A 17,302-nucleotide genomic window follows, 5' to 3' on the forward strand; every position below is an offset into this window, starting at 1 on the left:
TCTGGTGAATGGGACCAGGTAGGGGCTGCGTGTGGGCAGACAGGAGCTGAAGTGGGGGAGGGAACACATGTGTGGGGCACTGGGCCCAGTTGCCATGGAGACACCCCCCCAGACAACCTTTTCAGCAGCCCCTGGAAGCAGACCCAGTGGGGGCTCCCCTGTTGATGGGGGCGAAAGAGGCCAAGGTCACCCTGGTACTGGGACCTAGCCTGGCTTTTCCTCTCCTCCATGGCCTCTAGGCTCTTCAGTCTAACAAGGGTTTGGGGAGGAAGTCTAGGAAAGAGTGAGTGGTGGAAGCAGGTAAGAGACACACCTGGGTGAGGTGGAGAAGGCAGAGCTGAGGGCGTGGTGGTGGGACTGCTCTGGAAGAGGGAACTGAATGGACACTGGAGGGGTGTGGAGGGGGAGATTATTCCTGCCTGAAAGAAAGTAGTAGTCCATGGACCTCAAATTTGTGTCAGGGGCCTTGTCTGTGGAGGAGCTCTTTTTAAATTTGGAAGACAATGCATATACGGTATATGTTCCTGCACAGGTGAACTAGTAGGGGGAGTCCTGGGGTGTTCCCAAGAAGGGAAGTCTGAGGGCCATATAGGGGGTTTTCCTGAGTAGGTGAGATGCTGCAAGTCAGAGTGGGTGGAAGAGAGGGCCGAGTGAGGGAGATTCTTCGTGATGTAAGAGAAGTTGGACAGTGGGTGGGGAAAGTTCTTGTAGCTGGAAGAGACAGTGGGAGGTCCAGGTGAGTTGGGGAGATCCAGAATGGGGGGTTCCTCTTGTGCGAGGAGATAACAAGGGTGACCCTGGGGAGGTGGAATCAGTAGGAGATGGTGGGAGGGCCGTGGAATGGGGTGGGAGGGTGCTGGGTGGCGGCAGTGGGGTTGGGGGGAGGCGGATCTCCTTGGACAGCAGTGGATGTCCAGGTCAGACCTTGCGAGGTCCTGAATGGAGAGGAATTGGGGGTCTAAAGGAAGGGATTCTTGGGAATAGAAAATGCCATGAGCTCATGGGGGAAAATTTTTCTTAATAGAGACGAAGAAAGTGATGGTGATGATGAGTTTGTCTAAGTTGTAGCGATGGAGGGGGCCAGATTCCAGAGACTTCTTTAAGCAAAGCGAAGAGGGGGTGGTTTCTTGAGTCAGAGACACACTAAGGGGTTGTGGTAGTCTGAGGGGCCTCAGTAGCAGCTGTTAGAAGGGATGTGATGGAGATGGGGGAGGGTATTCTTCTAAACCAGTGGGGCTAATGTGGTGTTGGTTGCCCACTAAAATCCCCTGGGTAGCGGTGAAAAACCAAGGGGCTCTGGGCTACACCAGAGCAGACCAATAAAATAAAAATTTCCCCAGTTGGGACTCAGGTATCCATTCTCCAAAGGTCCTCTGGTGACCTTCCCAAGGTGGGTTGGAACCTTGGTCCAGAGAGAGAGGGATCTGTGTGGAGAAGGGGGTTCCCAGGCAGAGGACCCTATGTTTGGGAGGGGGGTGTTAGTGGTAACCATGTAATTCTTCTGAGTTGTGAAAACAGTGAGGGTTCCTCGGGAAGACTTTTTTTTTTAAGCTGAGAAGACATGAAAAAAATTACATTTCTTGAGTAGGGGACACAGTAGGTGAAGAAGTGGGACTAGGAGGGAAGAGAGGGAGTAGCTGTGTCTGAGAAGAAGGGTGACGGGGGGGGGGGTGTCTTGGAGGATGAGGAAGAGAAGGGGGGCCTCCTTGGGCTGGGGAAGCGCTAGGGCTGGAGCGAAGGGTGCCTTTTTATCTGGTGAGAACAGTGACCAGAGGGGAGGAGCTTGGGGGGTAGAGGAGGGTCCTAGAGTGTCAGGGAGGGTGGGGTACTCCTTGGGGTGAGATTGGTGGGAAGACTTTCCTCAGAAGAGGCAGATTTTGTCGCCGAAGGAGCGGCAGTGGGAAACAGTGGAAGGAGTTTGTTCAGGCGAGGAAATAGTGGGGTTCTTTTTGGGGTCACGGGCCAGGGTGGCTGGGGAGGTAGGTACTGGTGCCTCCTAACCCTGTATCTCGCTTCCTGCCCTCCACCAGCTGGTGATCATGGCCGCCCTCTGACCCCTCCTGGCTAAGCCTCGTTCTCGCCGCCCTTTCCCAGCCTCCAGGGGCCCAGGCCCCCCACTTCTGCCTGCGCTGTGACCCCCCCCAGCCGCCGGCACGGCCCCGCCCCCGCTGCCCCGGTGGTGGCCCACGGCCCCCCGGCTGCCCGTGGTCAAACTGGAGTCGCTGAAGCGCTGGAACGAAGAGAGGGGCCTCTGGTGCGAGAAGGGGGTGCAAGTGCTGCTGACCACGGTGGGCGCTTTCGCCGCCTTCGGCCTCATGACCATTGCCATCAGCACCGACTACTGGCTGTACACGCGCGCCTTCATCTGCAACACCACCAACCTCACAGCCGGCGACGAGGGGCCCCCCCACCGCGGGGGCGGCTCCTCCGAAAAGAAGGACCCAGGGGGCCTCACCCACTCTGGCCTCTGGCGGATCTGCTGCCTGGAAGGTAGGTGGGGCCACTGCGCCCCTCCACGCAGCCCCTTCTCTCCTCTCCTGAATCTCCCAGGGGTGGTCTGCACTGGTGGCGCTGCTTCTCCCGCTGGTCCCCACAGGTGCACGCCCTGCCACCCTCTCCAGCCTTTCACTCTCCTCCGCACCCCCGCCCCGTGCACCCCTGGTCTTATTCTCTCTCCCACATCCTGTCCCAGGGCTCTGAGTATCCCCCTCTTTTGCCCCCATTCACACCCTCTCCTTTCTCCTCCATCCCTTTGCTGCGCTTTGGTGGTTTCTGCCCTTAGACTTCCTGCCCAGCTGGTCTTAGGTGTGGCTGTCTGCTCTGGCCTCTCACCCTTTCTCCTCTTGCCTCCTCTCCCACCCAGAGTGTCTCCCAACCTCCCACCCTGGTCCTGGTCCGCCCTCGTCCTCCTGATGGCTCTGTGTCATCCTCCCTGCGCCCAAGCCTGCAGTCTCCTCTTCCTCCCCCCGCACCTCATTCCTCTTCCAACCTCTTATCTCTGTTTTTTTCCCCCCTCAGTGGTCTCTCTCTCTCTACCCCGCTCCTCTCCTCGCCAGTCTCCCTGTGTGACTGGTATCTTAGCACCTCAGGCTCAACCTCTGGGCCTCGCAGCCCCAGCTGTGACATGAAGCAGTGGGACCAGCCTATTCCAAGGCTCCCCCTTAGGAGCTAGAAATGTTGAGGTTCCTCCCCTTCTTTTTCCCCCCATCGTTTTCTCCCCTGTGTGGCCGAGCACTCGGGATGAGCAGGGAATGTTATCATCTTGTTTAATCCTGTGAACTGGGCTTCACTGCTCCTGTCTGGAATGGGAAAACTGAGGCTCAGAGAGGTTAAGTCACTTGCCCAAGGTCACCCAGCTGTGGATGGGGCAGAGCCAAGAGAACTCAGGTCTGATGGATGGGATTTTCAGATAGGCTTGGTTTGGCATGTGGAGTGTTTTAAGACCGAAACCAAAATCTGAATCAGTTGCCAACTTTTAAAAATAGGAAGACTTCACATTGAAAAATCTGATTTCCGGTTTCTTTGGAACTAGCACAAAACTGACAACATGGGGGTCTGCCATGGCCATGGTTGGCTGGATCCGAGTAGCAGCTGCTTTTTCAGATAACACATCAGGGGAGGGGTGTGTCCATACCTTCACAATCCCCTCCACTCCCTATTGCCTCCTATCCTGTCCACTTCTCTCATTAGGAAACTTTCTTCCTCCTGTGGGCATTTGACTTCAGGTTCACTCACTGGTCTGACTGAGGAGCAGGCATAGAACAAGTGGTTTGGCTTGCATCCTGAAACCCCTAGGACAGCGTAGGGCATAGAATAAGAATGCCGTTCGTTCGTTCATTCATTCATTCAACAACCAATATTTATTGACTTTTTACTGTGTAGGAATTATTCTTGATTCTGGGGCTACAACAGTGGGAAAAAAAAGAAACAAAAAACATTCCTGTTTTTATATGCCTTATATTCTAGAAGGAGAGACAGAGAATAAAAGAGATCCACCCATAAAACACTAAGGGTGTTAGACAGAGCTCAGTGCTGAGGAGATGGATGTGTGAGGGGCATGTGTATAAAATTGTCTTGGAGACTTTGCAGGTGACATGCGGTAGGTAGAGGTTCGAAGGAAGTGAGAGACAGGCTTCAGGCTGCAGAAAGAGCCAAAGCAAAGGCACTGGAGTAGGACCAGGGGGAGGTGGAGAGGCTGGAGCAGAGGGAGTGAGGGGGATGTGGTAAGACGGAAGTCAAGGAGATAATAGGGCCCAACTGGGGACCTGTCTCAAAACCTAGGCATGTGCACTGACTAGGAATAGAACCAGTGATATTTGGGTTTGCAGGAGGATGTCCAACCCACTGATCCACACCAGTCAGGGCCATATCAAAGGTTTTCTCTCTCTCTCTCTCTCTTTTTAGATTTTATTTATTTATGTTTTAGAGAGAGGGGAAGGGAGGGAGAAAGAGAGGGAGAGAAATATCAATGTGTGGTTGCCTCTCATACACCACCAACTGGGGACCTGGCCTGCAGCCCGGGCATGTGCCCTGACTGGGAATCGAACCTGTGACCCTTTGGTTCTCAGGCTGGCACTCAGTCCACTGAGACACACCAGCCAGGGCTGTATCAGAGTTTCTTGAGCAGAGGAGTAACGAGGGCCAGCTTCAATTTGAACAGGATGGCTCTTGCTGCTGTGTTGAGAAACTAAGGGGAGAGAAAGCAGGAGGTGGCATGTCTGGGGTAGAACATTAGAGTCTGGGCAGTGGTTTTAATTCAGACCCAAGTCTGAAGCTACAATGGCAGGAGTTCCTGGTGGGGCAGTCGTGGGATATGAGAGAGAAGAGTCGGTGTGTTCCTAGGACAGCATCTCTCTACCACAGGGCTGTTGACATTTTGGCAGAAATAACTCTGTGCTGTGGGGGGCTGTCCTGTACATGGTACCATGTTTAATAGCATCCTGGCCTCTACCTTCCCAAAGCCAGGAGCACTTTCCAGTTGTGACAACCAAAATTGTCAACTCCCTCTAGACTAGGAATACAGTTACCCCTAGTTGAGAATCACTGCTCTGAGGTTGTATCCTGAGTACCTGAGAACAGGGTGGGGGAAGAAGGAAGTGTTCATAATGTGTAACAGCAGGTATTTTATTTTATTTTTGTTTCTGTCATCTAATTTATTGTAAGGAGGGCTATCATGAGCCTAAATTTGGATGTTAAACTTAAATTATTTATGTATTAATTTTAGAGAGAGAGAGGCAGACAGAGAGTGAGAGAGAGAGAGAAACATCAATTTGTTGTTCCAATCATTTGTCTATTCACTGGTTGCTTCCTGTCTGTTCCCTGACTGAGGATCCATCTCAAAACCTTGGCATATCGTGACAATGCTCTACCCAACTGAGTTACCTGGTTAGGTCTGGACATTAGATTAAATTTAACCTGCCTATTACAGAGATCATCTAGGACAAGTGTCAGCATGGTAAAAACCCTGCAATGTGTCACATACCCAACATTTTAGGCTTTGCGGAGCATAGTCTGTCTCACAACCACCCCTGAGAACAACCAGAGAAAACATAAGAGTTAATGGCTGTGGTGGCACTCCTCACTTATAGTCATGGACATCTGAATTTCCTACCATTTTCACGTGCCATGGAACAGTCTTTTTTGATATTTTTTCAGTCCTTTCAAAAAGTATAAAACCCAGCCCTGGCTGCTGTGGTTCAGTGGATTGAGTGCCGGCTTGCAAACCAAAGGGTCGTGGGTTTGATTCCCAGTCATGGCACATACCTGTGTTGTGGGCCAGGCTCCCAGCTGGGGACATGCTAGAGGAAACCACACATTGATGTTTTTCTCCCTCTCTTTCTCCCTCCCTTCCCCATTCTCTAAAAATAAGTAAATTTCCTTTAACAGATATAAAACCCACTCTTTGCTGGGTTTGGACTGTGGGCCGCAGTTAGCAGACCCCTTATCCCTTATCAGCAATATTATGCAATATTGCTGATATTGCATAATATCAGCAATATTATGTGAGGCCAGAGTTCAGGAGATAGTCTGGGCTGGAGACACCAATTAGGGGTCATGGCATATGAACGGATGAGGTCACCTAGGGAATGAGAAGAGACAGAAACCAAAAAATGAGTTGAGGGCCTGCCGCCTGAGTTAGTGATTACAAGGCAGTCAGAGAGATGAGAAGAAGCCTGCAAGAGAGCTGAGAAAGGAATGGCCACAGAGGTTTGGGCAAAATGAAGTGAGTGTGTGTCCTGAGAGTGAAAAGAAGGAGGCATTTTATAAAGGGGATACTTGCAGGTTGGCTTGATTGTTACTGTCATTGTCATTCATTCGTCACGAGAACGCTATGTGGTATGTATTCTTACATCTCCATCTGCTGGAAATGGAAGCTGAGGCTCAGAGAGGTGAAGCAATTTGCCCAAGGTCACACAGCTAATATGCAGTAGAGGCTGGATTTGAATCTGGGTCCGTTTTGTTTCCTAAGGAGAACAAAGCCATGTGTCCATCAGCCACCAGCCCCTCACGGATCCGGGAGTATAGAAACTGGTCCCCTTGCCCTGGCTGGGCGGTTCGGTTGGTTGGAGTGTGCTCCCATGCACAAAAAGTTGTAGGTTTGATCCCCCGTCAGAGCACATAGGCTGTGGGTTCGATCCCCGGTGGGGGCACATATGGGAGGTCGATGTTTCTCTCTCACATCAATGTTTCTCTCTTTCTAAAATCAATAAACATATCCTTGGGTGAGGATTTAAAAATCAAAGAAAAAGAAACTGGGCCCCCTGAGGCATCTCCTCCTGAAAGTACTGTATCCCCGGGAATTCTTGGGGTCTACCCCCAGCTCTGAGTGATGCAGTGGACTGTAGTGATCGGTTTATCTCCTGGGTGCCAGGTACAGCAGGGTCACCTTGGGCCATATAGTTAACCTCTCTGTGTCTATTCCATCATCGGTGAAATGGGGATTAGAAGAGCCCCCAACCACAGTGTTATGGGGAAAGTCAACTGAGTTAGCATGTGTGAGACATTTAAAAGGCTAGCAGGCTCAGCCCTGACCCGCGTAGTTCAATGGGTGGGGCATCACCCTGCAAATGGAAAGTTCACCCTGTTCAATTCCTGTTCTGGGCACATGCCTGGATTTTGGGCCAGGTCCATATATGAGAGGCAACGAGATTCATGTTTCTCTAGCATATCATTGTTTTTCTCCCTTGCTTCTTTCCTTCCCTTCTTTCTAAAAATAAAAAAAAAAGGCTGACTGGCACAGAGTAAGGGCTGGATTATATAGTTTATATTTGGTTGTTCTTATTATTATTTGGAATTCAGGTGACCCTGAATCCCTGCTCCTTGGTAATCTAGAAGTCCCAGCCTCTCTTCCAGCACTGCCCACAGAGACATCACACAAGCTGCATATATGACTTAAATTTTTCTAGGAGCTACATGAAAACAAGTAAACAGGGAAAGGTTTAATGAATATAATTTATACAACATTGTACATTCATGTGAAGGCTAACAATTTATTTTATTTAACCAAGCAAAGCCCAAATATCATTTTACCATGTAATCAATATGTACAATTAATGAACTATTATGCTTTTTTTCATATTAAGTCTTTAATCAGTGAGCATTTTACCCTTACAGCTCATTTCAGTTGCTGTGTTTCAAGGACCCTAGACCTGCTGGTGCTGGTGGTTGGTGTATGGCTGTAGCCCCTCCGGGAATCTCAGCTGCAATCCCAAGTCCTCTGTTAGGACACAGTGACCTGTACCCAGAGACCATTTATTCTAGCCACTGTCCAAAGCCTCTTTGCTCAGCACTTTGCCTGCCTTATTATCTCATTGAGTCCTCTCAACTGCGCCAGGGAAAGGTATTATTATGGCTTGTGTTTGTCAGGGCAGGAAGCTGATGGCCAGAAAGGGGAAGTGAGTCAGCCTTATGGCTCTTATACACACAATGGGCAGAGTGGGCTGGAACCCACTTCTGCACATGTCCTCACCTGACCTGTGCCCCCTTCACAGCGACCTAGGCAGGTTCTGGGGGAGACTCTGGGACCCATCGCCATCACTGCACATGGAAAGCTCCCAGCCCAATTGGGTCACAGGACATACATGTAGCCTTGTAATCCCCATGCGTCCTCTGCTTGTCCTGTGTTTCATGGAATTCTTTTTAAAAGTTATTTATTTATTTATTTATTTATTTATTTATTTATTTTTAGGGAGAGGAGGAGGGGGAAAGATAGGGAAACATCAATGTGTGCCTCTTGTGCGCCCCCTACTGGGGACCTGGCCTGTAATTCAGCCATGTGCCCTGACTGTGAATCAAACCAGCGGCCCTTTGGTTCACAGGCTGGTGCTCAATCCACTAAACCACACTAGCCAGGGCTCACTGAATTCTTATCAAGCCCTATAAAGTCCTGTCATTGTCCTCCTTTTTGAAATGAGGAAACGGAGGCTTGTAGCCACCATGCTCCACAGCCCTCAATCCGTTGGCCTCTGAAGCCCAGCTGCTCCTGCACCTCCTCCCATGACTAATCCTCCATGTGGGACCCAGAAGCCTCTTCAACTCCATGCCTCAGTTTCCTCATCTGCAGAATGAGGGGACTGTTATTGCCTCGTACCTCTAGATTCGTCATAAGTATTGGGTGTGTTACTCCCTGTCAGTGGCTGCTTGTCGTTACTGCTGTCACCACCGTTCTGCTGAAAGAGTCCGTGTGCCCTGTGCTCCCCGTGCTCAACCTCATTTAATTATCATTAGTGTTGGGAGAGCAGGACTGTGATCCCATTCGGGAAAGGAGAGTACTACAGGGGTCCTCAGTCTTAACTGCCACATCATAGTGCATGTGCTGATGGGTAAGAATTTGCTCTGTGAGTGTATGTTCATTTATTCATTCAATCATTTTTTAATTGTAAAACATATGGAACATAAAATTGATCATTTTAACCATTAAAAAAGACTTTATTTATTTTTTAGAGAGAGGGGAAGGGAAGGAGAAAGAGAGGGAGAGAAACATCAATGTGTGGTTGCCCCTCAAGTGCCCTGCAGTGGGGGGTCCTGGCCTGCAACCCAGGCATGTGCAACAGTGGGAATTAAACTGGTGACCCCTTAGTTCATAGGCTTGTGCTCAATCCACTGAGCTACTACAGCCAGGGCCATTTTAACCATTTTTAAGAGTATGGTTTAGTGGTCTTAAGTACCTTCATGTTGTACAACCATCACCATCATCCATCTCCAGAGCTCTTCTCATCTTGCAAAATTTCAACTCTGCCTCCATTAAACAACTTCCCATTTCCTCTCTCCCAGCTCCTGTATTTTGAAATTTGTCTCCTCTATGCCCCAGATAGAAGTGGAACCATGCAGTATTTGTCTTTCTGTGTTTGACATATTTTACTTAGCATAATATCCTCAAGGTTCATACGTGTTGTTGCATATATCAGAATTCCCTTCCTTTTTACAGCTGAATAATATTCTTTTGAATATGTATACCACATTTTATCCATTCATACATTGATGGACACTTGAATTGCTTTTGGCTATTGTGAATAATTCTGGTATGAAAATGGGTATACCAATATTTCTCAGAGACCCTGCTTTAAATTATTTTGAGCATATACCCTAAAGGGAAGTTGCTGGATCATCTAGTCATTGTTTTTAATTTTTTATAGGAACCTTCATACTATTTTCCAAAGCAACTCCACCATTTTACATTTCCACCAACAGTGCACAAGGGTCTCAATTTCTCCACATCCTTGACAACTACATTATGTTGTTGTTGTTGTTGTTGTTTTAAGATTTTATTTATTTATTTTTAGGGAGGGAAGGGAGGGGGGGGGGGGGGGGGCGGAGAGAAACAGAAACATCAATGTGCGGTTGCTGGGGGTTATGGCCTGCAACCCAGGAATGTACCCTGGCTGGGAATCGAACCTGGGACACTTTGGTTCCCAGCCCGCGCTCAATCCACTGAGCTACGCCAGCCAGGGCTCATTATTTTGTTTTCAAAACATTTTTTATAGTAGCCATCTCAATGGGTATGAGGTGGTATCTCACTGTGGTTTTGATCTGCATTTCCCTAGTGATTCATGATGCTGAGTACATTTTCATGTGTTTGTTGGCCCATTCAGTCATTCTTTCTTTCTTTCTTTTCTTTTTTTTTTAAAAAGATTTTATTTATTTATTTTTAGGGAGAGGGGAAGGAATGGAGAAAGAGAGGGAGAGAAACATCAGAGTGTGTTTGCCTCTCACACGTCCCCTACTGGGGACCTGGCCTGCAACCCAGACATATGCCCTGATTGGGAATTGAACCTGCAACTCTTTGGTTCACAGGCTGGCACTCAATCCACTCAGCCACACCAGCCAGGGCCCAATCATTCTTTCATAAAAATATTTATCAAGCCCTGGCTGGGGTAGCTGAGTGGATTGAGTGCCAGCCTGCAAACCAAAGGGTCGCTTGTTCAATTCCCAGTCCGGGCACATGCCTGGGTTGCAGGCCAGGTCCCTGGTGGGGAGTGCATGAGAGGCAACCACACATTGATGTTTTTCTCTGTTTCTTTCTCCCTCCCTTTTTTTTTTAAAAAAGAACGAAAATATTTATCAAGCACTTAAACGTGTTAGGCGTTGTTCCAGGTGCTGGGGATACAGTGGTGAACTGTCCATATGCTTACATTCTAGTAAGGCAAACTGTGGTGTGTGAGTCTGCTTCCACCACCCATCAGCTTTGAACTGATGAACCCTTTCTGCACTTCTGTTTTCCTCATCTGGACAATGGGTATGTCTACTGATCATGACTGAGCACTTAGTTGTGACCCAGGCACAGTGCTAAATCTCTACCCAAATTCAATCCTCACCACATCCCCACGAGGAAGGTCTTACTATACCCTTTTTAGGTGAAAAAACTGAAGCAAATTGACCTAAGTAATGCCAACAGGTCACAGAATAAAAACATGATGAAGTGCTGCTTCATTATCAAGCAGTGGGACTCAGATTCGCAATATCTGGTCTCTGCATGAGACCAATAACATCATGTATTTCACGGGACTCTGGGGAGCTCCAGATGAGTTCATTCACCTAGGAAGCACTTACCAATGTTAGCTCTTAATGGAATTACTCACTGTCTAATAGTTCTTCGGACTCCTTGTCTTACCCCCATTCCTTTCCCTGTTTTCATCTACCTCAAATCCTGCCTTCTGCTATCCTTATATTTACTCACTCTCTCATTCATTCTTTCAACACCCATTTCTTTAAAAAAAATTTTATTTATTGATTTTAGAGAGTAATGGGGGAGAGGAGAGAGGAAAAAACATTATTTTGTTGTTCTACTTATCTATGTATTCGTTGTTTTCTTCCTGTATGTGCTCTGACGGAGGATGGAACCTATAATCTTGGGGTATTGGGAGGACACTCTAACCAATTGAGCTAACCAGGGCTGGACTCCCATTTCTTGAGGCCTCCTTTGTGCCAGGCAATGCTAGGGACACAGAGGACCCAGACCCAATGTGCCTTTGCCTCCCCCAACACACACACACACACACACACACACACACACACTGCCTTGCAGAAACTCTCAGCTTGCTAACAAGAAATTCATAAGTCCACCGGATGCATACCAGAAAGCGGGTATAGCACAGGGAGCAGCTGCAGCCCAGAGGGGGAATTGGACCCAACTTTAGTGGGAGAAGTGAGTGCAAGCCCAGGACATGCTCCCTCAGGAGGCACCCTGTGAGCTGGCTGCTTGCAGGGTACATTTTCTTCAGTGAAGAATGTGAGTGGACCGTTTCACAACCTGGAGTTAGAAGGAGCCTGGAGAATCAAGTAAATGAAACATATTGATATGTATGCTTAATTATAGAGCAGTCTCAAGTGATGTGTTAGAACGGGAACTGTCCTCTGAAATGAGATAATAGGTTCTCAAAGGGTGTGAGGTCTGGGACCTGAGGATAGGATTCTGGGGTGGATGAAGGGGGAGAGGCTGGAAGACCCCTGGAGGCAGACCTCTCACATGCCTCTGTTTGCTCCAATCACTCCATCCCCTTCCAGCGGATTCCAGGGAAGACGCTGGGAATCCCTCTCCTGATTTACAGGATCGAAGATGCTAGAACTCTCATGAACAGCTGGGGCTGCTCTCCCCGCAGTTGGACTCAAGACTTCATAGGGTCTCATGGGAAATATAGTCTTTCTTACCTTAAGAGCCTCCTTCGGCTTCCCATGCATTTTCAGAGTCTTAGCAAGTTCAGACTTAGAAGGGCATCTTCTTGTAGAGAGGGAAACACGAAGCCAGAAGCCAGAGAGGCTGGTGTCCTATCCCAGGTTTCAGGGCAAACGTCCCTGTGGCCTTTTGGTGAGCTTTGGAATTTATTTTAAGTTTTATTTATTATTTTTATTTTTAGAGAGAGGAGAAGGGAAGGAGAACTAGAGGGAGAGAAACATCAATGTGTGGTTGCCTCTCATGCGTCCCCCACTGGGGACTTGGCCCACAACCCAGGCATGTGCCCTCAATGGGAATTTAACCAGTGACCCCTTGGTTCGCAGCCCGCGTTCAATCCATTGAGCTACACCAACCAAGCTGGATTTTTTTCCCCTCTCTTTTAAAGAAAAACTGGTGAGGAAACCACAGCCAGAGAGGTGGAAAGTTTGTCCCAAATGCCAGGACAGGCTCAGGAGCCAGGGTTTTCTATCTCCCAGTCAACATGGGGCAGGGGGCGGGTTGAGGGAAGAGGTGGGATTCTTTCAAAGGGGGTCCCCCAACTCCGAAGTACCCCCAGAGCACCACCTCCGTCTCCCTCCAGGGCTGAAAAGAGGCGTCTGCGTGAAGATCAACCATTTCCCGGAGGACACCGACTACGACCATGACAGTGCGGAGTATCTGCTCCGTAAGTTGGGGTCGTAAATTGGGGTCGGGGACCGATTGGGGGACTGCGGGGCCTGGCCTGTTTGGGGGGGGGGGGGCAGTTAGATCGACACACAGGGAAGAGCGTGCCAGCTAATTCAAGTCTGAACGCTGAGATCTTCTGCTCACGGATTGGCTTAGTGGTTTCTCTCCCGCCAGCTCCGCTCACCTCGGGGCGGGCTGAGTGGAGATCCTGGGAGCTGATTGGCGGCCGTGTAGTCACTCTCTGGGCTGGGATTGGCCTTTGCGCCCTTGGGCTGTGAAGCAATCTGCGGGGCCACCCGGCCAATCTCAGGAGCAGGCTGGGGAAGCATGTAATGCGATTGGTAGCTACCACAAGAACGCGGCAAATCCTGAGTTATGATTGGCTGTGGCCTCCGCGAGGGGGGCTCAGAAATCGCAAAATCTGTTTGCTTAGGGTTTGGGGGTGGAAAGGACTGCAGAGAGAGGGGGAGAGAGGCTTGACAGAGAGAGAGAAAGAGAAGAGAAACTCAGAGCTATAAATGAAGCCAGACAGAAAAGGGTGGGAGTGACAGAGAAGAGAGAGGGAGAGAAAAAAAGAAACAGAAGGGGGAAGGGGGGGGAGAGAAGGGAGGAAAGAGGAGGAGGGAGAAGGAGAAAAAAAAAGAAGAAACCTAGAGAGATAGATAAAGCCAGGCAGAAAGGAGAGGAGGGAAAGAAATATTAAGAGGTTTGACAGGGATCTGGAGAAAAGAAAGAAATGCGCGGAAAGGGCAGGATCGTGCTAGAAGGGGAAAGAGAAAAGGGAGGGGGTCCACGGAGAAATAGAGAAGTTCAGAAAAAGAGCGATTTAGAGAAATAATAAGGAAGAAATGTATATTATATATATTTGTCAGAAGACAGAAAAATAGATTGAGGAAGAAAGAAAAATGACAAAGAGAAAGAGGAAATCTGACTGAGAGAAAAATGTTTAAAGGAAAATGAGGGAATGAATGAAATAACCAGAACACAGGGAGAGACGAAAACCTGAACTAGGGAGGGATAAGTGGAGGCAAAATCAGGCAGGAGGCGCAGCGTGCGGGGCTGAGGGCGGGGGTGGGGCGCAGGCAGCAGCCTCTGACCGCCCTGACGTCCACCCTCCGTCTGTCTTTTCCCCTCCCCTCCCTTTTCCCTCGTAGGAGTCGTCCGGGCCTCCAGCATCTTCCCCATCCTCAGCGCCATCCTGCTGCTGCTTGGGGGCGTGTGCGTGGCGGCCTCTCGGGTCTACAAGTCCAAGAGGAACATCATTCTGGGCGCAGGAATCCTGTTTGTGGCAGCAGGTGAGAGGCAGAGGGAGGGGGCAGCTGTCGGGGCGGCCCACCTACGTCACTACGAGTGTGTGTATGTGTGTGGGGGGGTGTCGGTGTGTGTGCGCGCGCAAAACCACCCTGCCCCGGGCGCCCCCTGGGGCCTGGAGCCTGCCTAGGCTCTTCCCAAACTCCATCGCCACCCGCTGGGCAAGGTAGGTGTCGCCTTTGCGCCAGTTCGGGGGGAGCAAACTCAGCTCAGACAGGTGTGCAGCGCGTAATATGCGATGCGGGGAAGGTCTAGGGTCCAAAGCCCGTGGTTCTGGTGACCGAAGGGGTGGAGCTTGAGCGTTGAGGCATAATTAGGGTCTTGAAAATAGAGGGGCGAGGCTGGGCGGTGAAAGACCTGGCCGCAGAGAAAAGTGATTTGGTGCAGATGAGGAGGAGCCTGCTTTAGGGGGCGGGGCCTTGTGGTCTCTGGCGCCTCCAGGCAGGGGCTGTCTTGGGAAACCGTCCAGACCAACTCCAAGCGACACACCTTATTAAGGGGTCAGACGCCCTTTCTACTGGAAATGAGTAGTAACTCAGAGAAGGCTCATTAAGGGATGGGGGTGTTTTTTGGGGACGGGTCAAGATCTGAAGGGGGCAGGGCTTGCTCGACCTGGGAGAAGCCCGATCTAGAATCGCGAGGGGAGCGGGCTGTGTGGGGCATGGAGGCTGGATTTGAGTAGAAATGGGACCTGCTCCAACTAAGGGGGAATTTTAGACCAGCCTAGAAGAGATAACCAGACTGGGATGATAATCATAAAAGGAAAAGTTTGAATCAACTAGGGTCAGGGCCTAGAGTCAGAGTGGGATTATTTCATTAAGAGTTTAAACTAGCAGAAGGTGGGGCCTAGGGGAAACCCAGGTGTATAACGGTAATGGTGATATTAGACCAATCAGAGTAGGGCCTGGACCGCCCAGCGGGGTGTCCGGACCACGTAAGGTGTGGCTAAGGCTACCTGGGGGCGGGGTCTGGGCCAGCCGGGGCGGAGTTTAGACGGGGCTGGGACCATCCGGGATAGAGTCTGAACCATTAAGGGCATGGCCTCTAGACCATCCTGGGTTAGAGTTTAGACCGGTTGGGTAATCTGAGGGTGGGGCGGAGGCTATGTAGGGGCGGGATTAGACCTGATGGGTTGAGGTCTGGACCTTTTGGGATGTGTACCCGGGGGACGAGGACCGACCAGCTGGGGCGGGACCTATACCTGAGAGGGTGGGGCTTAGGCCCGCGGGGGCGGGACTCCAGGGAGGGGCGGGCCCGGGTGGCCTAGAGGCTCCCATCTGACCGTCCCTGCCCAGGCCTGAGCAACATCATCGGCGTCATCGTGTACATCTCGGCCAACGCGGGCGAGCCGGGCCCGAAGCGGGACGAGGAGAAGAAGAACCACTACTCGTACGGCTGGTCCTTCTACTTCGGCGGGCTGTCCTTCATCCTGGCCGAGGTGATCGGCGTGCTGGCCGTCAACATCTACATCGAGCGCAGCCGCGAGGCGCACTGCCAGTCTCGCTCGGACCTGCTCAAGGCCGGCGGGGGCGCGGGCGGCAGTGGCGGGAGCGGCCCCTCGGCCATCCTCCGTCTGCCCAGTTACCGCTTCCGCTACCGCCGCCGCTCCCGCTCTAGCTCCCGTTCCAGCGAGCCGTCGCCGTCGCGGGACGCGTCTCCCGGCGGCGCCGGGGGCCCGGGCTTCGCCTCCACGGACATCTCCATGTACACGCTCAGCCGCGACCCATCCAAGGGCAGCGTGGCCGCGGGGCTGGCGGGGGCCGGCGGCGGAGGGGCTTTCGGCGGCGCGGCTGGGGGTGCGGGCGGCAGCGGCGGCGGGGCGGGTGCCGAGCGGGACCGCGGGGGGGCGCCCGGCTTCCTCACTCTGCATAACGCCTTCCCCAAGGAGGCCGGTGGCGGCGTCACGGTCACGGTCACCGGGCCGCCCGCTGCCCCCGCGCCCGCCCCGCCCGCGCCCGCCGCGCCCGCTCCCGGGACCCTGGCCAAGGAGGCCGCCGCCTCCAACACCAACACGCTCAACAGGAAAACCACGCCGGTGTAGGGGTGCGCGGGGGGGCGCCGGGGCGCGTGCGCGGGCGCGCGTGCAACGAGGCTGCCGGGGGTCGGGGGCGCCCCCTCCTTCCCGTGAGCGCGCTGGGACTGCTAGGCCTTCCCCCCGCGTCCCCTCCCCCGCCCCAGGAGTGGAGGAGTGCCCCCCCACCCTCGAATCAGGGACCCCAAGGGAGGGGGAAAGGAAGGCGAGGGAGTGGGCCGCGTGAGGGAGCGTCATGTTCTATTTTATTTTTTGTGGGATTGGGTGGGGGAGGGCCTTGGTGTTTTTTGCAGTTTTGAGATGTTTTCTTTTTAATGTTTTGCTGTGTGCATGTGGTGGTGGGGCGGTGGGGAGGGAGGGACTCCCAGCCCAGCCCAGCCCAGCCCAGCTCCTGGAGAGGGGCCCGTAACACAAATATAGAGTTACACCTACCAACTATATATATGCTCTCTATAAGGAGACAGGTAAAGAGAAGGGATGTGGAGAGGCTGAGGGACAAGGTGCGGACGTGGACGTTCATTTACTTTTCCGTTTGTTATTCCACAAGGGTTTACTGAGCACCTGCTGTGTACCAGGATGGCACCTCGAAGGACATAAACGGGCACAGAAAGGGACTCATTCAGTCATTACCAGCAATTTATTTGTGTCCTGAAGTGCTAGGCATTGTTCTGAGCACTGAGCCTGCAGAAGGCAGGAAAACAGACAGGGTGCCCACTATCCTCAGAGAGTTTACATCTTGTGCATTTAATTAAGTGGACATTGTATGGACACAATGTCCACAAACAGTAAATTACAGTTAGGACATAGGGAAAAATCCAACAGGCTGCAAAATGCTCTGTAATGGGGGCATTTTAACCTAGTTTAAAAGGAAGAGATAGTTTAGCTTACACAAAATAGGATGACAAGCAGCAGCCAGGTGAAGCTGGGGGGAGCTGTTTCAGCCAGAGAACAGCATATGCAAAGGTCCTGGGGCAGGAGAAGCTTCCAGGGAAGGCTTTCCTGTAGTGAGGGAGCCAGGTGCAGATGGAACAGGATGAGGCCGGAGTGAGGGAGCCAGGTGCAGACAGAACAGGATAAGGCTGGAGTGAGTGAGCCAGGTGCAGATGGAACAGGATGAGGTT

The 17,302-nt window shown here is 51.4% G+C and overlaps 1 protein-coding gene across 1 annotated transcript; it reads left to right on the plus strand.

Annotated features, from left to right (window-relative positions):
- The first annotated feature begins 2,140 nt into the window (after positions 1-2,140).
- On the plus strand, positions 2,141-16,190 carry CACNG8 (calcium voltage-gated channel auxiliary subunit gamma 8). Its single transcript, XM_028529193.2, has 4 exons — positions 2,141-2,490; positions 12,753-12,836; positions 13,993-14,133; positions 15,445-16,190. The coding sequence occupies exons 1-4, from the start codon at positions 2,316-2,318 to the stop codon at positions 16,188-16,190; spliced, it is 1,146 nt and encodes a 381-aa protein (XP_028384994.2). The 5' UTR covers positions 2,141-2,315.
- The last annotated feature ends 1,112 nt before the right edge of the window (positions 16,191-17,302 follow it).

Source organism: Phyllostomus discolor, chromosome 12 (assembly GCF_004126475.2).
Source record: "Phyllostomus discolor isolate MPI-MPIP mPhyDis1 chromosome 12, mPhyDis1.pri.v3, whole genome shotgun sequence".
In the NCBI taxonomy this organism is placed as follows: Eukaryota; Metazoa; Chordata; class Mammalia; order Chiroptera; family Phyllostomidae; genus Phyllostomus; species Phyllostomus discolor.

What these genes read in the sequence shown, in the direction of transcription:
- CACNG8 (XM_028529193.2), top strand. Translation starts at nt 2,316, where the DNA reads ATGACCATTGCCATCAGCACCGACTACTGGCTGTACACGCGCGCCTTC. An exon ending in CAGTGCGGAGTATCTGCTCC is followed by an intron (nt 12,837 to 13,992) that starts GTAAGTTGGGGT and finishes TTTCCCTCGTAG; the next exon opens with GAGTCGTCCGGGCCTCCAGC. An exon ending in AATCCTGTTTGTGGCAGCAG is followed by an intron (nt 14,134 to 15,444) that starts GTGAGAGGCAGA and finishes GTCCCTGCCCAG; the next exon opens with GCCTGAGCAACATCATCGGC.